The 20,470-nt window shown below is 38.6% G+C and overlaps 1 protein-coding gene across 5 annotated transcripts in view; it reads right to left on the minus strand.

Annotated features, from left to right (window-relative positions):
• The window catches only part of UBAC2 (UBA domain containing 2), a 103,740-nt gene that overhangs the window by 11,883 nt on the left and 71,387 nt on the right, over positions 1-20,470 (minus strand). For 3 of the 5 annotated variants that reach the window (XM_080575941.1, XM_080575938.1, XM_080575939.1), the window contains 2 exons: positions 19,826-19,873; positions 6,523-6,768 (listed from right to left, as the gene is read on the minus strand). In XM_080575941.1, the coding sequence (XP_080432067.1) occupies positions 6,523-6,768; positions 19,826-19,873 (294 nt within the window). The remainder of the gene's footprint in view (positions 1-6,522; positions 6,769-19,825; positions 19,874-20,470) is intronic. The other 2 variants (XM_080575942.1, XM_080575940.1) reach the window with 1 other exon arrangement.

Here is a 20,470-nt window from a genome sequence, read left to right on the forward strand (position 1 = left end):
AATACTGCTTGGCAAAACCTACGCACACTGTGCCTCTTAGGCTTCAACAAACAGTCGGTAACACGGGCCTACAGTTTCTACAAGCTGCTATCAGAGTTCCAATCAGAAAACCTGAACACAGATAAGGGTCACGTACTAGCTGAATGACATGCTTCTTGTCTATTACATGATATGAAAAATGACGCTAGGAAGAAGAAATGGTTTCCAAACAAGACTCTCTCAGTGCAGAGGAAGGATAACAGAAAAAGCTTTAGAATCTCAGCCTCAAAACTGGACGCCTTATGGCCCATGTTTGAAGATACAGATGAAAGGACAGTAATGGCTTAAAAGAAACTTGACTTCAGTGAACAGGCATAGATCAGACAGTGAAGAATTAAATGCTCTTGAAATCCTTGGGGAGATCTGAATGCCAGGAGCTTTTTTAAGGGGGACTGTCTCAAATAAATTGTCAAGAGTACGAGTATAGAACAACACATAGGAGAGGAAACGTAATCTATTCCTCAAAAATTACTTCCTTTGAAATAAGCCATTACTTTTCTTTAGGAAGTTGTCCAACCATTGCTTCTGTAGGGAAACTGATTACAAATATTATAACAAATTTAGCCAGTATCTAAAGGCTACAGCTCAAATGACCAGTCAGAGAGAAAGAGAATTGTACAATTCCAGTCCAAGAAAAAAAATGATAGTTCAGTGTGTGAGCAGGGGTGCTACTGAGGACTAGGAGTCACAGACAGTTAGCCTTGTGACTGTGACAACTGATTGTTAATGATGCATATTCAGCTTATTCTAGTAGAACTGTAGTTGCTGATTTCCATGAAAAAGACAGAAAAATAAAGTGGGTCTGTAGAAGAAATAGTCATAAACTCGTTACCTGGATAAGCACCCGGGAAATTCAACATTTTTAATGATCTCACATCTAGAATCCACAAACAAGTTACCCATAAATAAAAAAAAGGATATTTAGAAATACCCAAATAGTAGTGGTGTATCAACTGCTGCAACAGTGTTACTAAGTAATGAGTTAAATGCTCAGTTAAATTTAGCCACAATGGTTATTGCTGCAGCATATAAGCTTCATTCATGGGCTGGAATAAACCCATAAATCACCTACTAGTTAAGAAAATTATTTAAAACATGATGTCAACTCTGTAGGCACATATCTCTGGGATCTGAACTCAAGTAACATTTTTATCGTATGGGTACCCTACCTATAGTTGTCTTTTAAGTTTATGACAACATTGTAAAAGACAGTTTCTATTGAATTATGTCACAAAATCCCAGAGTAGTCATAGGTAACATACATTAGTTGGAATGAAAACCTAATTAGAGAAAAAGACTTTGCATACCACTGGGCTGAAAATCTCACCCATTTATTCAGGTGAACTGGTCTGGCAGATTCTTTCCTGAGAGTGATACATACATCTGTGGGCCAGTATGAGCAAGCTCTTTCCATCCAAAGTTTCGGCTGTGAGAGTGAGAATTTACAGGGACTTACCTGGCAGTGTGCAAAGGTCACAGAATGTCTCAAGAGGTCTCTTGAAACATTTTGGTACTCAAACTTCTGAAGTTATTTGAGAAGACTTCACCAAAATGGTATCTCTCAGCACCAGCGTGAAAACTAAAGAATAGAGTCAGATCTGGTTCTTACATTTCTCTGAGAAGGCAGAAATGGACTGTCTGTGAGCATATTTACTGAGGGATTGTTTTGAACATTCTGAATAAGGACAACATCCTTAGGAGCAATTCTTGTCCTAGGAGTCTTTGCTCCATCAAATTCTGTTTTCCAAGGATGGAAGTTTACCACTTAAAATAACCAAAAGGTAATTCAGCAATACAGCCTCACAGTCCTTAGTTCACAAAATAAGAAAGTCGCACGTTTCTCAGGATATGAGACGCCCCGTAACAATAAAGACACTCAATGCATCTCCCCACAGATCATCTCTCCAGCATCCCAGGAGGAAGACATCTAGAGAACGAACAATTAGGGGAAGCCACATTGTTACAGAAGAAGTCTGGTCTTTGCGAGCAGAAGAATCTCACATAGAGATGCCATGTGATATGAATCAAAGGGCTCTCTGGTCTCACTGGAAAGTAGCAGCAGTTGGAACTGAGAAACAAAAAGGAGGAAAAAGAACAAAAAAAGCTTAAAAGTGGAGGAAGGGGCAGAAAAGATTTTCACATATGGCTGTAGGCTTATCACACAGCCTGGAGCACCCTGGGGAAGCTCTTTTTTTGAGCCAAGAAAGTTAAGAGAAACCAAGAAGCAGGCAACACTGTGTGTTTAACATGCTCAGCATGAACGAAGGAACAAATGTCCTATGGATACAGAAAGCATTTTTTCAAGGTGAAGGGACTAGGGTTCATTCCTCCCACCCTCCCCACACACAGAACGGGCACAGGGGTAAGCACTCAAAGAAGTGGCACTTAATTGCCAGCAGAAGGTGCTGAGCACTTTGCATCCCATACACCTGTCTTTAGCACCAACAGTGCTGCCAGTAACACCTAGGCACGGACTCCTCCCTCATCTATTTGCAGCCTGGTTATCTGCCAGCCTCCCTCCGAGTTTCTCAGTGGGAAGTGAAAGTCAAGCTGACTCCCTGCTAGCACACTGGTGCACAGATGCAGCAATTTCTTCCCCTTTCCCACCAGGCCTTTCATCTGGGTTACAGAAAGAAAAACTTCAGAAAAATGCTGGGAAATGAAACACATTAAGAAATAGAAAAGTCGGGAGAATTACAGGATTGTCTGACATTTGCTTAGATCTTGTGAAGCAGATCTAACATACAAAACTACGTAAACACCTAATACCTGCTGTTTATTACATTATAGTTCAAATGCTTATTACAGCATTGGAAGGATAAAATAGTGCCAAAGACTTTGACTACATCCTGTCCTGAGCGAGGGAAAGGCGAGCGGCATCTACCCCTTCAAGATGCATCGCAAATGATGACCGATGGGCACGACATGATGGGCGAGAACTTCCTCCACAGCAAAGAAGAGTGTTGCAAAGGGGCAAACACAAAGTATGGGAAACGATGGAGATAAAGGGGAAGAGATGAAAATTTGGGAGGAACATGACATAGAGGGAAATGAAAATGTGAAAATGATAGGAAGGAAAGAAAGATATCAGGTTTACAGGAAAAAAAGGAAAACAAGAGGATAAATTATTTAAATGTGAAAAGAGAACTGATAAAAATGAGTGGGAAAGAAAGAATTAAGAAACTAAAGCTTAAAAAGGAGTAACAAAAGAGCAAGCTGGTATTTTTTGAGGTTATCAATACACATGGCACGCATTTTATTTCACTGCCTCAAAAGGTGGATGGAGGTAATGTTCAGTAATTCTCCATTTGTGACACATTCATCATTTCTCAGGATTATCCGTGGAAAGAAAAAAAGAACAGAAAGTTTTCAATATGCTCAAGCCCATCTGGTTAAGGACTGTATCCATAGCAACCAGAAAGCAAGAGAAAAATCAGTCATCGTGTAACCACACTCCCCTGAGAAACTAGCAACGTAAGATAAATTTTCAGTTTCTAACAACACATTCAGACACAGTACCGCTGCACGTTTCTGGGCTAAACAAAATGAGGGACATCAAGTAATGAAGCCAGTGGTTTATGTTTAAGTTCTGCAACTCACTCAACCTGCTCCTCAAAGTTAAGAGTGCCTGGCAGCCCAGCAGTCACACACACATCTCTGCTTCAGACTCCTCCAGACCAGTACTTTTCTGCAAGAGAAAGACTAGGGAAGGTAAAGCCCAAAGAATTTGAGCTCTAAGAATTTGTGTTTGTTTTTTTTTTTTTTCCCCCGGTAGAAAACATCCAAAGTAAATTCTGGCTTGGATAAAAGAGCTCAGAGAACAGTAGAAGAAAAAGAATTATTTACATTTTAATATCTTAGAGCTTCAGTAAAAACAACTTATGAGAAAGTTTTTTTTTCCATTGTTTTCTCTGCCTTTTTTTTTAAGCTTTTCCTCTTTTTGTCTTGACTTGTCAGGCTCACGTTCTCCAGAACTTCTTCTAAAGACTTGAAGAGTAAGCTTAGTACAAAAAGCGTCTAAGAAAGCGCCCTCTTTAAGACCAGAAGAGAGTTTGCCCCATTCTGCAGGTCAATGGAGCACTGCTAAAACCACACATCACGTTCTTGTGTTCTTCCACATGCTATTGATACTCAGGGAAACTGATTTATTTCTTCTCAAACCAATAAATTGAAAAAGTAAAGGAAAGGGAAGAATGTGCAGAGTGCCTTCCCAAATGGCAGGCAGACAAAACAGTTGCATGATGGTGTGCAGTGGAAAGTTTAAGTCCCTTTCTTTTGCCAAACAAAACAGAAAGCAAGAGAGAAAATGTTAATTTAGCTCACCTATGCCATATTACCTATGGACAGTATATTGAGATGCCAAAATATGCACAACATTGTCCTAAAATATAATCCAAAGCTGCATTTGATAACCTGACCAGTATATGTTACAGTTTTCATTATTTAACTCCCAAAGAAACTGATCTGCACTCTTTACCAGCCTCACTCCCATGGGTAAAATTATCCTTTAAATCCCATCTGTACTGTGATCTGTTCAACTCCTCTGCCTTCAAATTATACCTGTCCAAGCCTCTAAAGCCAAAAAAAAGCACACAAGTACAACTATCTGGAAAATTATTCTCAAGTTTTCAACCGTTTTCGATTTTTTAAATATTATTTTGAGATTGAAGTTAACCCGTTTTTCATTTTTTACCCCTACATCTCAACAGTTGTGAATGACACTTCTAATGATTTAGTTGATATCCAGTAAATTCTATGAGTCATGAGCCTGGTAAAAGCTTTCTTAACACATTTTTTCTGAAGAAACTTTCTGAAGTGTTCACACATTGAATCCATCACTTTCTGCTCACTAGTTTCACTGTCTAGCACTATTGGAAAACTGAACGCTATGCTAAAGTTAAAGGGCAATCATGAAGGTAACTTGAAAGAGTTTCAGCAGATTGTTAAGTTGAAGCAAGTCACTGCTGTTCAAAAAAAATCATTTATTTTATTTAAATCCATCCACCTTTTTAAAAAACTCTGAAGTCAAGTATGAAAAGACATTTTGCTACCTTTGCTGTTCATGACCCAAGGAAAGGAGACGATGAGAAGAAAATGTTATCAACTCAAAAAACATTTACCATTCTGATCTTATCTACTACTTTTTTGCAATTAAATTGTATTACAAAGACTGTCTTTAACAACTGGTAATTTCTTCCTCTTCTTATTTGAAGAAACTTAGCCGCCATCATCACAGCAGCTTGTGGCCCAACAGACACTTTCAGTGTGTTTTCTAATACAACAGCGATATTCAAGAATTGAATAATTTCTAGCTCAGTTCTTCTGTTAAAACTGATTAATTTTCTAGTGTGAACAGAGAGAAGTAGATTAGAATCTTTCCACCCGAGGAACAATTTGACCAGATTTACGTGTTAAGAAATTATAGAAAACAGAATTCCAGGGACTGGAAACAAAGATTCATACTCCAGTTGTTGGCCAAAGATAAAGCTTTATGCCGTCACGCCTCTATTCCGTCAGTACTAATCATAACATGGCTGTATCTACTGGCACTGCATTACCACAAACATAATGAGGACTTTTGTATCAGTACAGAGCTGCATTTCGGGCAGAGGAAATTCAATTAAGACCTCAAACTGTTAGGCCGTAACAAAATTAGGAGCAATGTATGCTCACATGGAGCAATGCAAGGCCCATGCTGTCTGCTAGGTTTGCTAAGAGTAGTACTGTAAACTTCTAAGGTATAGGAAAAAGTGAACTGAGCCACTCTCAGCGCTGTTTTGCTGCCCTACAACACAAAGTACGTGAACATCTGCATTTGTTGCCTTGACTAAAACAGAAAATAAAAAGGCTCTGCTTTTCTATTAAGTAAGGAAACAAAACAAGAGCATTAACTGCAGCGAAGAGAAAGTCCCTGTGGTTGACCTCTGTAAGATAGTTAGAGAATTGAATTTCTGAACTTTCTTACAGAAGCAGGCTTTATTCCAAGTACACTTGCAGTTAAAGAAGTTATGTAGACAATTTTCAATCCCTCTGAACAGGATGCCAACAATACAAACACTCAGAACAGTCAGGAGTGTTATGATTTCCTAACTTTCAACAATGGCTCTTCCTAAAGACCACGGAGAAGCAAGCACTTTACCATTCAGCATCATTTTTCATTTCAGCATCACAGAATGCCAGCGGTACTGATATCCTTACAGGACTGTCTGACATTTGCTAACATCTTGTGAAGCAGTTTTAACATACAAAACTATGTAAACACTTAAATGACCATTAGCAGTACGACAGTGTATGAAAGACCAATTGAGAAGAATATATCAAAAAGGAATCAAAAATATAAGAACATAATATATAAATATATAAATATATAAATATATAAATATATAAATATATAAATATATAAAATATAAGAACATTCAAAAATGAATGTTTCCCATTATGTTAACTTAAGATAATCCTTACAGAGTGTATGTATGTCAATACCTGCTGCTGCCTTTGCCGCCTCATTTGGGCAACCTGAGACATCATGATCTGACGATCCAGTAGCTCCATTCTCTGCTGCCTCTGGATGTCAACTGTTGCTCCCATTCCCACTCGAACCTCATTCGTTGGTTCCGCAGATGAGAAGATTGGTTCAAGAGTCCAGGAAAATAGCTTTGCTACCCAGCTGGGTACACAAAGTATTCGATGAACTTTTAATATACTGCTATTGTAGCAAATCCCAGAAATCTAAAAGCAAAAATGAAAAATAAAGCCTTTAAATACAGCAAGTTTACTTTGAATTTAGCTGCAGAGATCGCAGATGGTCTTTCTATTTTTTAAAGAACATTTTATTGTTTTCACCCAGAGCCCTCAGTCAAGAATCAAGAACAGGGGATTTCTTTACCTCCAACTTCCTCACCACTACAGAGTATTACCTTTTAAAATCTGTGCACTGCATTGCCTGTGACTCAGAAAGTTGTTTGGGGTTTTTTGTTTGTTTCAGAATTGGAACCATAACTAAGCGACCATTTCTCAACCAGGTTAAGAAATTCAAATAAAATTTTGATTTCTAGTAAAGGCACTGGTCAGGATATGCCACATGCTGACCTGACTAGATTAAGGTTCCCTTGAGGATGCTGAAGCATTGCAAACGTTCCTCAGCAAAAACCATCCCCCCTGAGGCTTCCACCCTCAAGTCTCACCTTCTAACAAAGACAAAAGCAAAACAGCTGAATTTAAGTTAAATCTAAGAGTATACAAGACATATTCCAACCTAACTGCTAGGAGAAAAAAAAACCAGTTAATTAGAAAATGACATTGAAGAAAGACAGTCTTTGTGGTGCTCTTCTCCTGCCTGTAAGAAAAAAAAACCACATTCCCTGTGTTCATACTGATGCACGCCTTGGGACTTGATTTCATTCCAGATTCAGAAGGAGCAAGAGAAATCCATGTGCCCCAGGATGATCTACAGTCATCACTCAAGCACCATTTTTAATCCCATCATGAAGCTCCTGAGCTCAAAGTGGTACAGCATAAAGGCCAAACTTCTTGTGCAAACTGTCTTTCTGCTTTATGCTACGTTTCACTATTTGTGACTATTTATCGGCTGCTATGCCACAAAAATTATGCTACGACAGCAGAGTGAAATGAACAGGAAGAGATATGAACCCCCCAAAATACATAAATGAGGCAGACCCAATTAATGCAGTTACTTGAAAAGCAATGTAGAACCTCTAAATCTGGGTTATTTATTTTTTTTGAGGATATGTACTTTTATCTCACTGATATTTGTATAAACATACAGAAGCATTTCATTGCTGTGTAAACAAATGGAGATGGTTTAGGAAAAGGTAATATTCTCTGAAAGGGGGTTATTTTTCAGATTATTTACAAGTTTATTGTTAATTATCCACTGAGATGGTAACTTTTAGAGCAATACATTAGAGTTCTGCTTTGGGAAACACTCGCTTTCTTTTTATTCTATCATCTTTTATGACTGGTCTTGGGGTTGTACATAGCACCAAAACCAGGCTACAGCTCTAAAATGAGAAAGAACAAGCATAGGCTATCCTTAACCCCTTAACTTCTTGTGTAGAAGGAGGTAAATGGGATGGGATAAGAGGAAGGCCACCATCTCTGGCATCTAAGTGAAGGTTGCCTTTAACAAAAATATTCTGTATTTGAAGAAATGTCCTGACAGGACTTCAGGAATGACAGGGCACTGGAACATAAGCTTCTTGATGACCTCAGAATTTCTTTCCTCAGCTCTAGTGAAAATGTTCCAGAGGACTGTAAGCCCATGACCAAATCTTGTGCATGTCAACTGGAAACTGAGACAGAAGTATACTCACCAAAGAATAAGTAAGTGGAGCAGTATTGTATCATTTCTGTGATTTATCTACTCTTGGCATGTAGTACTTTATGTACCTACCCAGCAAATCGGTGCCTCAGAAGCTAACCACCTCGTCCCAAGAGAGTTAGCACATACAGGCTCCTCACTTGAGAAAACCTAGATTGTACGGCTACCAGGAACGTCACTTTTTGGGGAGTAAGAATTACTGAACCTGGCTGCAAATATTGTGTATAATTTAATCTCATGATTTCTTAGATGCAAAATGCACAAGCAGCACCACAACCTCCAAAAGACCTTCCTTCCTCTAGCTCAGTATCATTAGGCTACAGAGCCAGGCTCCCGCTTTGGTTCCAGCAGTTTTGCATTCCTGGTTGCACAGGTATAACCTTCTGGGAAAGGCAGGGGAGAGAAAGAGAGCTGCCACGCAAAGTACTTTGTCCAACTTCACACCAGCTTTCTCTCACCTCTGCCAGATGTCCCTCCCAGCTACTGATCTCTGCCCACTCTTATCACTTACAGTCCTTTGCTAAGGTCTGATGTTTTCAGGGCACAGTAAATCTTCAAAGAGTTCAGAAAGTCACAAGAACAAAACAAAGCAAGTGCTGATAGGAAAATCTGTATCTCCCTGAACGTATGACAAATCTTGACACGTGTCTGAACACGTTAACCACAAACAGAATTATTCTCGTATCAAACTCAAACAGCAAATAGGATAGCAGCAGCAGTGCCAGTACTTTGGGACTTGTTTGTCTCAGAAGGGGAAATGTACTGCAAACAGCAGCTAGCAGTTGTACCAGTAAAAGCATTCTTGTATTTCTCTAAGTAGAGACAGATAGTCATTAGTCATTCAAGAGCATTTAATCAGAAGAAAAGGCTTTATAAGGCTAAAGTTTAGGGACACCCCTGAAATGGAGAAAGGTCAAACTGCAGCACTAAGCCTGCAAGCCACACACCCCTCCCTTCCCAGCTTTACTGAGCTCACTGGAGCACTATGGCTGGTCTCCAGCCAATGCACCTGCTGCAGAGGGCTGTCTTCTCTCCCTTTGCTGCTCCCCAGCAGCACGCTAACCTCTTGGCCCCTCCTTGAACTGCCTTAGACAGAAACTCATTGCATAACCCAAACGTGAACTTCTGTGCTCACGGAGTAGAAAGTCAAGAAGTCTGACAATATAATGTTCAGGGTAAAATCTGAGATAAAAAGCACCTGGTGAAGGAACAAGACTAATCTGTTTATCTGTATATCTTCTACAAATAGCTGCCAAGAAACTGACTGTGAGCTAATACTTCTGCAGAGCAATCACGTGAGACTGCAATTCTTCGTAAGTATAAACAGAAGGACGGACTCCGCTGTGAAAAGCACTATGTGCACGCAGTCTAAATCTGCCTTTTTACCTTCAGATTTGCTGTGATTTCAGCGTTGCTCCCTTCCTCTCTCCCTGGATTTACTATTCCAATTGTAAAGATATTAGACAGAAGTATGAGAAACTTTAAACTCTGTGCTCAGTGTTAACAAATTTTCAAGAAGTTTCATCTAGTGAGGAAGAGCTATCTATTTGCATATTTCCAATAAACCTAAAGAGGAGACTTTTATAGTTAAAATGTCTTATGATTCAGTCTGGTTTAGTGTCATATACCCATCTTAATGTCAAATATTTCCAAAGAACTTCCTCTTTAGCGGGTTCACATGCAGAACTTGTTGTGTGTCATTTAAGAAAAAAAAGTTTTGACGAAGTACACTTTTTACGCCATTTTTTTGGTCACGGATGTAGTGAATTTCTAGTGTTTAAGGTCTAGATAAGCCAACTTTGTTTATTCAGTGAAGATAAGAAGATCTCATTATATACTAACTCGAAAACTGGAAATGAGGTGAAAGGGCTACTTCCCACAAATAGATGAGATTCGGAGTGTTTTAGGCTCTAAAAACTCACCAAGGAAAGATACTGCAGTTAACTTCACATTGTTAAAATGGATAATTTTTGGCTGGCAACATGAAATGCATCTAAATTGTTTTCTGGTAGTCATACCGTCATAACCTACAATCTCATTCACCATATCGTATCAAGCAAAATCTAAGCAGAGGAAATGGACAAGTTGGAATATGTCTGGTGCATTGCAGAAAAAAAAAGTGCTTATATTTTTTCATTTTCTTAACATCATGTCTTACTACTGGTCCTTCACACGAAATTCCCTAACCTCTTCCCACCCCTGTAAGAAAAGCCAACTTCCCCTCCCCTTCCCTCATGTCACTCCAAAGTTGTACACTTTTAAGAAAAAGGAAGTAGCCGTGGTTTCTCTTTTTTTTCAGGTAGACCAGATACAGAAGCTCTCCAATATTTTACATGACAAAGAGACATATGCTCCACTACTGACTGAGATATTTTAAATCTTTTATTTGATTAACACTAAAAAAGAAAATCAAACAAAGAAACCAATGTCAAAAGTTATGCTGAAAATTATTTTGCCTAATAGTGAGAACTTGACAGAATTAAATGTCAGCAAATGCTAAATTACTTTGGTCTGAATAATTTAAATAAATTCATCCTACGTATTCAAGATTTTTTTAAAAAATATTTTTTCAGGTAACAAATAAAAGGCAAATAACTATTCTCAAGGTGAAGTGACGTTTTTACATCTATTTTATCTGCTTTATCCTTAGGACATTCCTAATTCTATCCAACTAGAATAAAACAAGGAATTAAAGTCTGTGTCGAGATTGTGTATTTACCATTGTCAGAGAAACACATCATTTACCAAACCAAGACAGATCGTGTGAAAACCACCCAACAATAAAACCACGGCACGTGTATTTTCAACTTGCAGTTATAACCTGCAATATAATTGTAATATAGTGGATTATTTTGTTTGAGGTTTCTCTGGGGAAATAGTCATTAAGAGTATAAACAACCCTTTGTGACAGTTAGCTTGACAGAAAAAAACTCTAATAATATACTATTTTTCTTCCATTTCCTTCCCAGTTGACTTGGGGCTTATATATTTTCTGAAGACCTTGACCTTTTTTTTTTCTTCAGTGTCCATCCAGGCTATCTCCATTGACCAAGTGTAATCATGATGAGATCTCAATCATTCTTTGTGTATGTGCAGGCACAGATGTAATGCCATTTCAGCACAGTATATCTATCATGCACTTGCATTTGTGACCTATGGGTAGGCTGCACTGGGTCACTGGTAGAGTTCTACAGACAACAGTCATCATAGTGTTAACCAAACCTCTTTACCTAAAAGATCATGATTGGATTTATCTGCCTCAATGTAGACATCTACAGTTTAAAAGCCTACATATGAGCTAGTAGTTTAAAGTTGGTTTCATAGTCAACAAAGAGAAATAGGCATCGCTGAGATGTGACTCATTTTATGGCAGAAGTCTTCAAAGTACACACAGCTGAATTACTCTCACAGATTCCCTCTCTAATCAGTGAAGAAGTAGATGCTTCTAGGACACATCTCATCCTAATCTAACTGCAGCATTGTAGTCATAACGATGCAAATGGACAGGCTAAGAAAGGTTGGTAGAAGCAATATGACTCTTATTGAACCAGCTGGCAAAATCAGACCAGATTTTGGACACACTAACTCTTCTTCAGATCTGAGAGAGAAATTGAAAACTTCAAAGTGAAATACAAACCAAAAGCTAAAATACATTTTTCTACGGGATCTCAGAAGTCACGGGTATAAAAGACACAGCATCTTATCAGATATCATTACCTTCTCCCCTCCTATTTCACGATTTTCTCCTTTCTTCCAGAACTGGAAATATCTGCATCCCACTCTTCCACAAATAAATATGACCCCACTTCCACAAGAAGATCCCTTGTATGCCAGATGAATCAATTATTTTTCTTCTCAGATGCTTAAACTGACATAGGAGTAAATGTTTTCAGCTAGGTCTTTAAATGCAGCTGTCCAGATATGAGCAAGGTGTCTAAGCTCCCATGACAAAGGGGGTAAGTCAACACAGTGAACAGAATGTGGAGACATGCATCTCAAGGCCAGCCACCTACAGTCACTCAACTGAACGCTGACTGACCACTGCTCACATGCAGACAACTCAAGATAGTTTTGTGTGGGATTCAGCACATCTCCTAGCTTAGATAAGGATATTTGTACCGGTCTTAAACTTAGGACAGACAAAAAGACAATATTTCTTCCTCATTTCCTAATCTCTGTTACTCTACTGCTTTTCCATTTCTTATTTCAGGTTATGGACTTCACAACCTACGTGCTGAGCTTCCTGAACTGAATTGCCGGCAGGTCAAAGGAAGTGATCCTTCCTCTCTCTTCCCAGCTCTGGTAAGGCTGTATCTGGAATACTGTGCCCAGTTCTGCACTCCTCAGTACAAGAAAGATATGGACTGGCTGGAGGAAGTCCAGTGCAAATCAGGACGATGATTAGGGAACTGGAGCATCATTCACATGTGGAGAGGCTGAGATTGCTGGGCCAGTTTGTCTTGGAGAAGAGAAGACTTGGGATTTTATCAATGTAGACAAAAACTTGAAGATAAAAAACTTGTTTTTTAATCAACAAGAAGGTTACAATATACTTATGAAACTATCTATAATTTGGAAAATTGACACAAAAGGGGGTGTCCTTAAAAGTCTCTCTGAAGGACACCCCCCTTTTATGTCAATTTTTCAAAACAGAAATGCACTATTAAGTAGTCTATTGCCAGGTATTTGGATGAAAACAAACTCGTAATGAAAACAGCAATAGCAATAAAAGTCTTTTTCAAGTACTATTACTGTTACTATGAATATATTATATTTTATTTTACACGATATCAATATTCAAAACAGTAATGGATCATTTATCTATTTCTTAACATTGCTTCACATTTCATACTTCTAATACGTTTTGCCCTCACCATAGCCTTTCGTAATTCAAAACTTAGAAGAATGAATTAAAGCTGTGATTTCATTTATTATAAATAGTTAACTTTTATCTACCCTGAACTTAAATTCAAATACTGTTTGAATATAAATCAACAGCACAAAAACAATTAGTGCACGGCTTTCATATTTTTTACAATTATCCAAACTCAATCCTATTAGACTGACTCTTTTGTCTTACCAAAGCACTACTACAAGGCATGTTATTAGATAGAAGTATCACAGAATCATAGAATATACTGAGTTGGAAGGGACCCACACGGATCATGCGGTCCGACTCCTGGCTCCACACAGGATCACCCAAATATCAGACCACGTATCTGAGAGAGTTTTCCAAATGTTTCTTGAACTCTGTCAGGCTTGGTGCCATCAACCACTTCCCTGGGGAGCCTGTCCCAGTGCCCGACCACCCTCTGGGTGCAGAACCTTTCCCTAACCCCCAGCCTGACCCTCCCCTGTCCCAGCTCCATGCCGTTCCCTCGGGTCCTGTCGCTGTCCCCAGAGAGCAGAGCTCAGCGCCTGCCCCTCCGCTCCCCTCGTGAGGGAGCTGCAGGCCGCCATGAGGCCTCCCCTCGGCCTGCTCTGCTCGGGGCTGAACAACCCAAGGGACCTCAGCCCCTCCTCATACATCTTGCCCTCTAGACCCTTCACCATCTTTGCTGGCCCTCCTTTGGATGTTCTCTAATAGTTTTATGTCTTTCTTATATTGTGGTGCGCAAAACTGCACACGGTACTTGAAGTGAGGCCACACCAGCGCAGAGCATTGGCAATCACTTCCCTCAGCCAGCTAGCAACGCCGTGCTTGATGCACCCCAGGATGTGGTCGGCCTTCATGACTGCCAGGGCACAGTGCTAGCTCATACTCAACTTGCTCTTGACCAGGACCCCCAGATCCCTTTCCATGGGGCTGCTCTCTGGCCTCTTGTCCTGCAGTCTGTACGTATACCCAGGCTTGTCCCATTCCAGATGTGGAATCTGGCACTTGCTCTTGTTAACTCCATTCAGTTGGTGATGCCCAGCTCTCCGATTTCTCAAGACCTCTCTGCAAGACCTCTCTGCCCTTGAGGGACTCAACAGCTCCTCCTAATTTAGTGTTGTTTGCAAACTTAGTATATAGAATCCTGCATCCTGATCATTAACGAAAACATTAAAGAGAACTGGCCCTAAAATGGAGCCCTACAGAATCCCACTAGTAAGTGGCTGCCACCCTGATGTAACCCCATTTACTCTAATCCTTTGTGTCTGTTTGTTCAGGCTCAAATTTTTCACCCATCACACTATGTATTTGCCTAGCTGTATGCTGGACATTGTCCAGAAGGATACTGTGAGAAACAGTATCAAAAGCTTTGCTGAAATCCAAAAAGACTGTATAAACTGCCTTCCTTGGTCAACAGATGAGTAACCTTGTCATAAAAGGAAATTAAGTTCCTTAAAAAGGACTTGGAACAGGATGCCCAGGGAAGTAGCTGAGTCAATATCCCTGGAGGTATTCAAAAGATGTGTAGATGTGGTGCTTGGAGACATGGTCTAGACATAGACTTGGCAGGGCTAGGTTAAAGGTTGGACTCGACAATCTTAGGGGTCTTTTTCAACCCAAATGACTCTATGATTCTATGACTTTCCCCTCGTGAACCCACGTCAGCTATGACCAATGACTGTGTTGTCTTTCAAGTGTTTTTCACTAACTCCCACAGTAATCTTCTCCATGACTTTACCAGGCACTGCAGTGAGACTGACAGGCCTGTAATTACCAGGGTCTTTTTTCTTACCCTTCTTGAAAACTGGTACAAACGTTTGCCAGCCTGCAGTCAACTGGGACCTCTCCAGATTCCCAAGACTGTTGAAGCAGGTTTATCTTAATCACCATTTATAATCATGTAGTTACAAGGAATTCAAGGAAGACCATACTTTGACATACTTTCACACTGATTATAGATCTATGCAAGACTAAACGGGAAATACTTAACTGGAGGATGAAGAAGGTTATATGGCAAGATGTGAATTTTGGAGGTAACTGCTCACTACATTATCAGACTCTTCAAAGATACTGTTCAAGAAATCTGGCTTATATTTAATACTAATTTTAAGTATGTAGGAAGGATGATGTCTTAAGTGTGAATAATACACTGAGGGGCAATAGAGATCTTTCTGAAATCCCTTCAAAACATTTTTTAAAACAACGAACAGTTCAGTGAGGCTTGTTCAAAATCACTTAAAATGTGGAAGTAGAGGAGGAGAAGGAAGAAGAAAATCAATGATTCTTAGGTCTGATCAGATATTAATTGCATAATATTACTTTTAAGGCAAGGACTAAAAAAATTAAAGTCCAGTTTAAAATTTTGCCCAGTCCAATCACATCTTATCCTATAAAGGCCGATCTATCATTGACAGGAATTCACTATAGAAAAACATCCAAGCTGAACAACTAACAAACAGAAAGGATGAATAAAGTTCGTAACAACCCAAATTGAAAACGATCCGAAGTGCACTCCTGAGCATTTAACAACGGATATCTGTAGTCTATGTAAAACCAAGTTAGCAAATTCAAAACTAACGACTACAACATCCAATAATGAGAACTAAAGTTAAAACTAAGCGTTCAGCAATATCTGAAATATTGATTCTCTACAGTTTTCCTATATCTAAAGTATGAAAAATCTTTTCATACAACCTGGGAAAAGTAAATGAGAGGGTGGTACAGAAACAATTCAGAAAGCTGTTCTATCTGGCTTAGTAAAATCTGCAAAGATTTTTTTCAGAAACTTCAGAATTTGTAAGGTTAACACTACTTAAATTTCCGAAGCTTTGAGCTGAACTCTAGATAAATTCAAAGCAGCTCCCAGAAGACCTGGGGGTATTCCAAATTTTGAACTTTATGCAGTGCACATCACCTTACAAACAAATAAACAAATGACTGTAGATAAGAAGAAAGAGGCAACAAGACTACAATTACAGAAATGGCCTGAAAGATATTTTTCCGTATGAAATACAGACGTACCAACACAGTTAGCAGAAACCTTGGCACGTGATCTGTACGGTGACAATGTTATATGAGTGGCTGTAGGGAACTACATGTCCCAGTGGTCATACCTCATAAGATGGTATCAGCCTGAATTTCCTTCTTGAAGCAGGTATACTGTAGGCTATAATTCAGTGAGCCTTGACATGTTCCTCAAACTTCACTCCTGAAAGAGTACTCCAATGAGAAGTCTAAGATAAGAACCCAAGAGCTTTTTTTTAAAGGAGAAAAGAGGGAGAAAAGATGGCTTGACGTGTATGTTTCCAACAAAACATTCAAGTGGATACTGTTTGTTAAGGTGTTCTGACTGTTTTAAAGAAAAAAAATTAGTAGGGAAACTGTTTCTGGGCTTTACTAAATTGAGTGATATGCATTACAAGGAAACACTTCTGTAAACAATTATTGAAAATTTCTGGCTTCAAGTCAAATGGAAGTAGGCTCCATCTGACTTTTGTGACACATCTGCACCTCTAATCTGAAGCTTCCTAATTTCATGGCATTGAAAAGATCTATCATAAGAAATAAATCTGGATTGTATGTGCCAAGTATGTTATATTCCAGGTAAAACAAATCACAAAAAAATAAATTAGTCTCATAAACAATAAGAAGACTAACATTACAGATGACTTATTACATCAGATCTGTGAATATTTACAGTATATTTCTAAACCTCTCTCTCCCTCTCCATCTCTCTCTCACAAATAAAGACCATGTATTTATGCAGTATGTTTTAAACAACATACTAGCAACTGAAACTACTTGGCCCACAGGTACTCCAGCATCATCTGGAGGGTTAAAAGTTGCATTTAGGAGTGTATTCCTATATTGAGTCAAAGTTGGTGACCTACAAAGATAGATCTTATGGCACAGACAGACACACCACAACTTTTGTATTCTGGTAAGAGAACACATGACGTTTAAAATTCCCTATCTCCAGACAGATTACATCAGTGCCTACCCATATAGTCATACATATGTGCAAACACATACGCACACTGAAACATTTTTGTACGTGATGAATCCCTCAAAACCACTGAAAACATGAACTCATGGAGTTCCTTTATACCCTGAGATTCACACAGAAGTCTAAAAGCATGAACAAGGATGAATACAGAAATTCCTCTCCAGTGCCCCGTCCTGTAACTGAAAAGTCAGGTCTCATTTAGTCTAAGAGTGTTCGTTGTGTGTTGAAATATGCAATGTGACAATTTCAATACACCTACAATGGGAACATCCTGAAGAGAAAGTGGGAAACTGAAAACAATACAGAAATTGTTCAGGCACCGTCCATTTTAATACTCCAGATAAGCAGAAGTGCAGCAAAAGCTAAATTGCAGAACAGCACTGTGTACAGTCATATGAGTGTCTAAGTGATCTCTAGATCTAAAAATACAGTGAAGCATATAATAGGCAGTGAACTAGTGACTACGTATCACAGCTAGCTGACTTGGTAATCATATATTTGCTAAATCTGTTCTACAAAAACATGAAAATTTGATTCAACAAAGATATAGCATGTTAGACAATGAAAACAGCAGTAACAATTAAAAAAGTATGTAGTTTGTTGGAATGACTTAATATTGATTTGACAACCCATGCAATTCTGTAATTGTACACACACATATGTTATCAAGTATCTATACCTGTAGCGTTAAAAGGTTGCCCTAAAAATTTTCATGTTTTTCTTCAGACTACTTAATGTACTGTGAAACTTTACTCCTTTATCCCTTTTCTCAAAAGACACCAAATTATCATTTCTAACAGAGGAGAAAATGAGACTTCCTATTCACAGAAGCGTGATAGATATGCTGTGCAAAAATGGCTGAAATTCATATTGGACTCGACGATCTTGAACGTCTTTTCCAACCTAAATGATTCTATGATTCTATGAACTATTTTACAAATTGTAGCATGCATTACAAGAATGGCAGAATGTAGATATCTGTTTGTTGCAGAAAAAAAAAGAGACTGAAAAAAGTCTGATGATGACTTAATTCATCCTGACTGAAGCAATACGAAACATTAAATATCTTTTTTAAGCTTTCCTGTGACACATGGAAAGCTCAGTTTATTCCCATGGACTTATACCTATGTAAAACACACTGTCAACCTGCAATTAAAAACCTATCATTTATGAAGAAGAAGGAAGCTGCATTATACACCTGAATAAAACTGTACATTAAAAGGGAATTAAAATAAGAACTGACATGAAAAATAATACTTGAGCATTTTTTTCAAAGTCTGTATAACTAAGTAAACATATAGTTCCTACCACCAGGAAAAAGGGGGGGTTAAAATGCCTTTCCTTTCCTTTTCCTTTCATTTCCTTTCCTCTCCTTCCCTCCCTGATGAACACCTGTTCAAAAGGAAGGGCTATTAAAAGAGCCAGAAGAGCAACAGGAAGGCTAGAGCGTTTGGAGGAAGTCACAGATCCTTAGTTAGGTTCAGAGGCTTGGGATGGTCTCCAGGAAAGAAATCCTGGTTTGTTAAATACTCTGTTTTCATCTATATTTATGGTAAGACCGAACTGCTGAGCAGACTTCACTGTTTACTGCTCTGTCACTTGTGTTAGTTTTCCTGCTAGCTCACAGTATATTTGGAACATCCAGTGGAAATGGTAAGAGACCAACGCACTGAATTATAGCAGCAATATGTAATGTATCCACAGGCATTTCACTCCAAGTTTACCTAAATTCAAATTTGCAGATTCTAATAGCAAGGACAGAATTTAAGTTTTTCATGAGATAGCCTCAATATAATGATGAGCTAGTTTGGAAGACGTGGCACTTTCACTGTTTGAAAAGCAGACAGTATTTTCAGCCAATAAATCACTGTTCAAGCTCTTCATTTCTAAGTCTGCAAAATTTTAAAAGAAGTTTATCTGTATCTAACAATCTGGGAGAGGTAGTACAATCTTTTTTAGCACTACATACCCTAGCGCTGAGAACAGCGTCAGCAAGAAAGAAGACAGACCACACCGACTTTATTTAAATGATATGAAGAAAGTGATTTCAAAACTTTACTGCCTCTATCACGGTGTGAAACAGCTATACTACACGTGTCCTAGGAGAACAGCAAAACATGAAATCCTCTCAGCAAAAAGTTAAAAGCTGCTTTCTGGAATAAAAGCTTGAGGCTTGCTAGAACAGGATAAACAACTGGGTAAATAGAGTATGTAATAAAAGCAAACGGTATTGCAATTGGTATTTTTTTTACCATTTCCACAACAGCTTCATTTATAGTTGTAGCTTCAAAGCTATGTCCATGGCAGTAAATTTAATTTTAGGGGTCATATAACGTTGGGAACCTGTAAATATTACCCAGCTCTTTTTCTATATGTCAGTTTATCACCAGCTAGTCAAGGCTTTACACATTCCGAAGTTAAAAGACAAAAACTTTCTACTTACTGTTACAATGAAAAATATTACTCAGTAATTTCAGCTCTTTTTGAGTCCAAACATACTGCACTGATTGTATATGTAACAAAGTGTTTTAAGCAACACAATTTTTAAAACAGTAAGACTTACCAATCCACTTAAGGCTAAAATCCAGATGTAGGAACCAGAGGTTAAGAGCTGGAAGGTAAGAGTAGCAATGTAAAATTTCAATTTTACATGGCTGTTGTTGTCTGAGCTAATATGTTGCAACATTGTATAGGCTATATACTTATCATGACAGTAGGAAAAGCCACAAATGTATTTCTGTGAAAATTCAGTTTAACATTAACAAATATACATTCCAGAAGTAGCAGAAGTGGAAAAAACCACGGGGATCCAACATTTTTGCTTCTTCTACAGAACAATACATTTTATTTTCATATAGCATACTAAGTATAACAGGATGTCAGTTATAGGCTCCACAGAAAAACAAGTCTGAAAGACAGACAGAAGCAAAGGAAATGACTCAGCAGCAGCGGGAGAAGAGTTCCAAGTGGGGCAGTGCAAGTGAAGCTCTTAGACATGTAGCCACAGAGAGACTAAGCGTGAGCATCAAAATGAAAGAAATGAAGTTCTCACCGAGTGGCATATTTGCAGACATGAAATCAAAGAAATCAGTTGGAGTGAATTTAAAAAAAAAATCTAGATACACCAACAGGGTTGCCCATCTTTTCTAGTAAACTGTAGGTGACTCATCACCTGGAGAAGGTTATCGTTAGCTGGGAAGACGGGCTA

The sequence above is a fragment of the Anser brachyrhynchus genome, assembly GCF_964034855.1.
Source record: "Anser brachyrhynchus genome assembly, chromosome: 1".
In the NCBI taxonomy this organism is placed as follows: Eukaryota; Metazoa; Chordata; class Aves; order Anseriformes; family Anatidae; genus Anser; species Anser brachyrhynchus.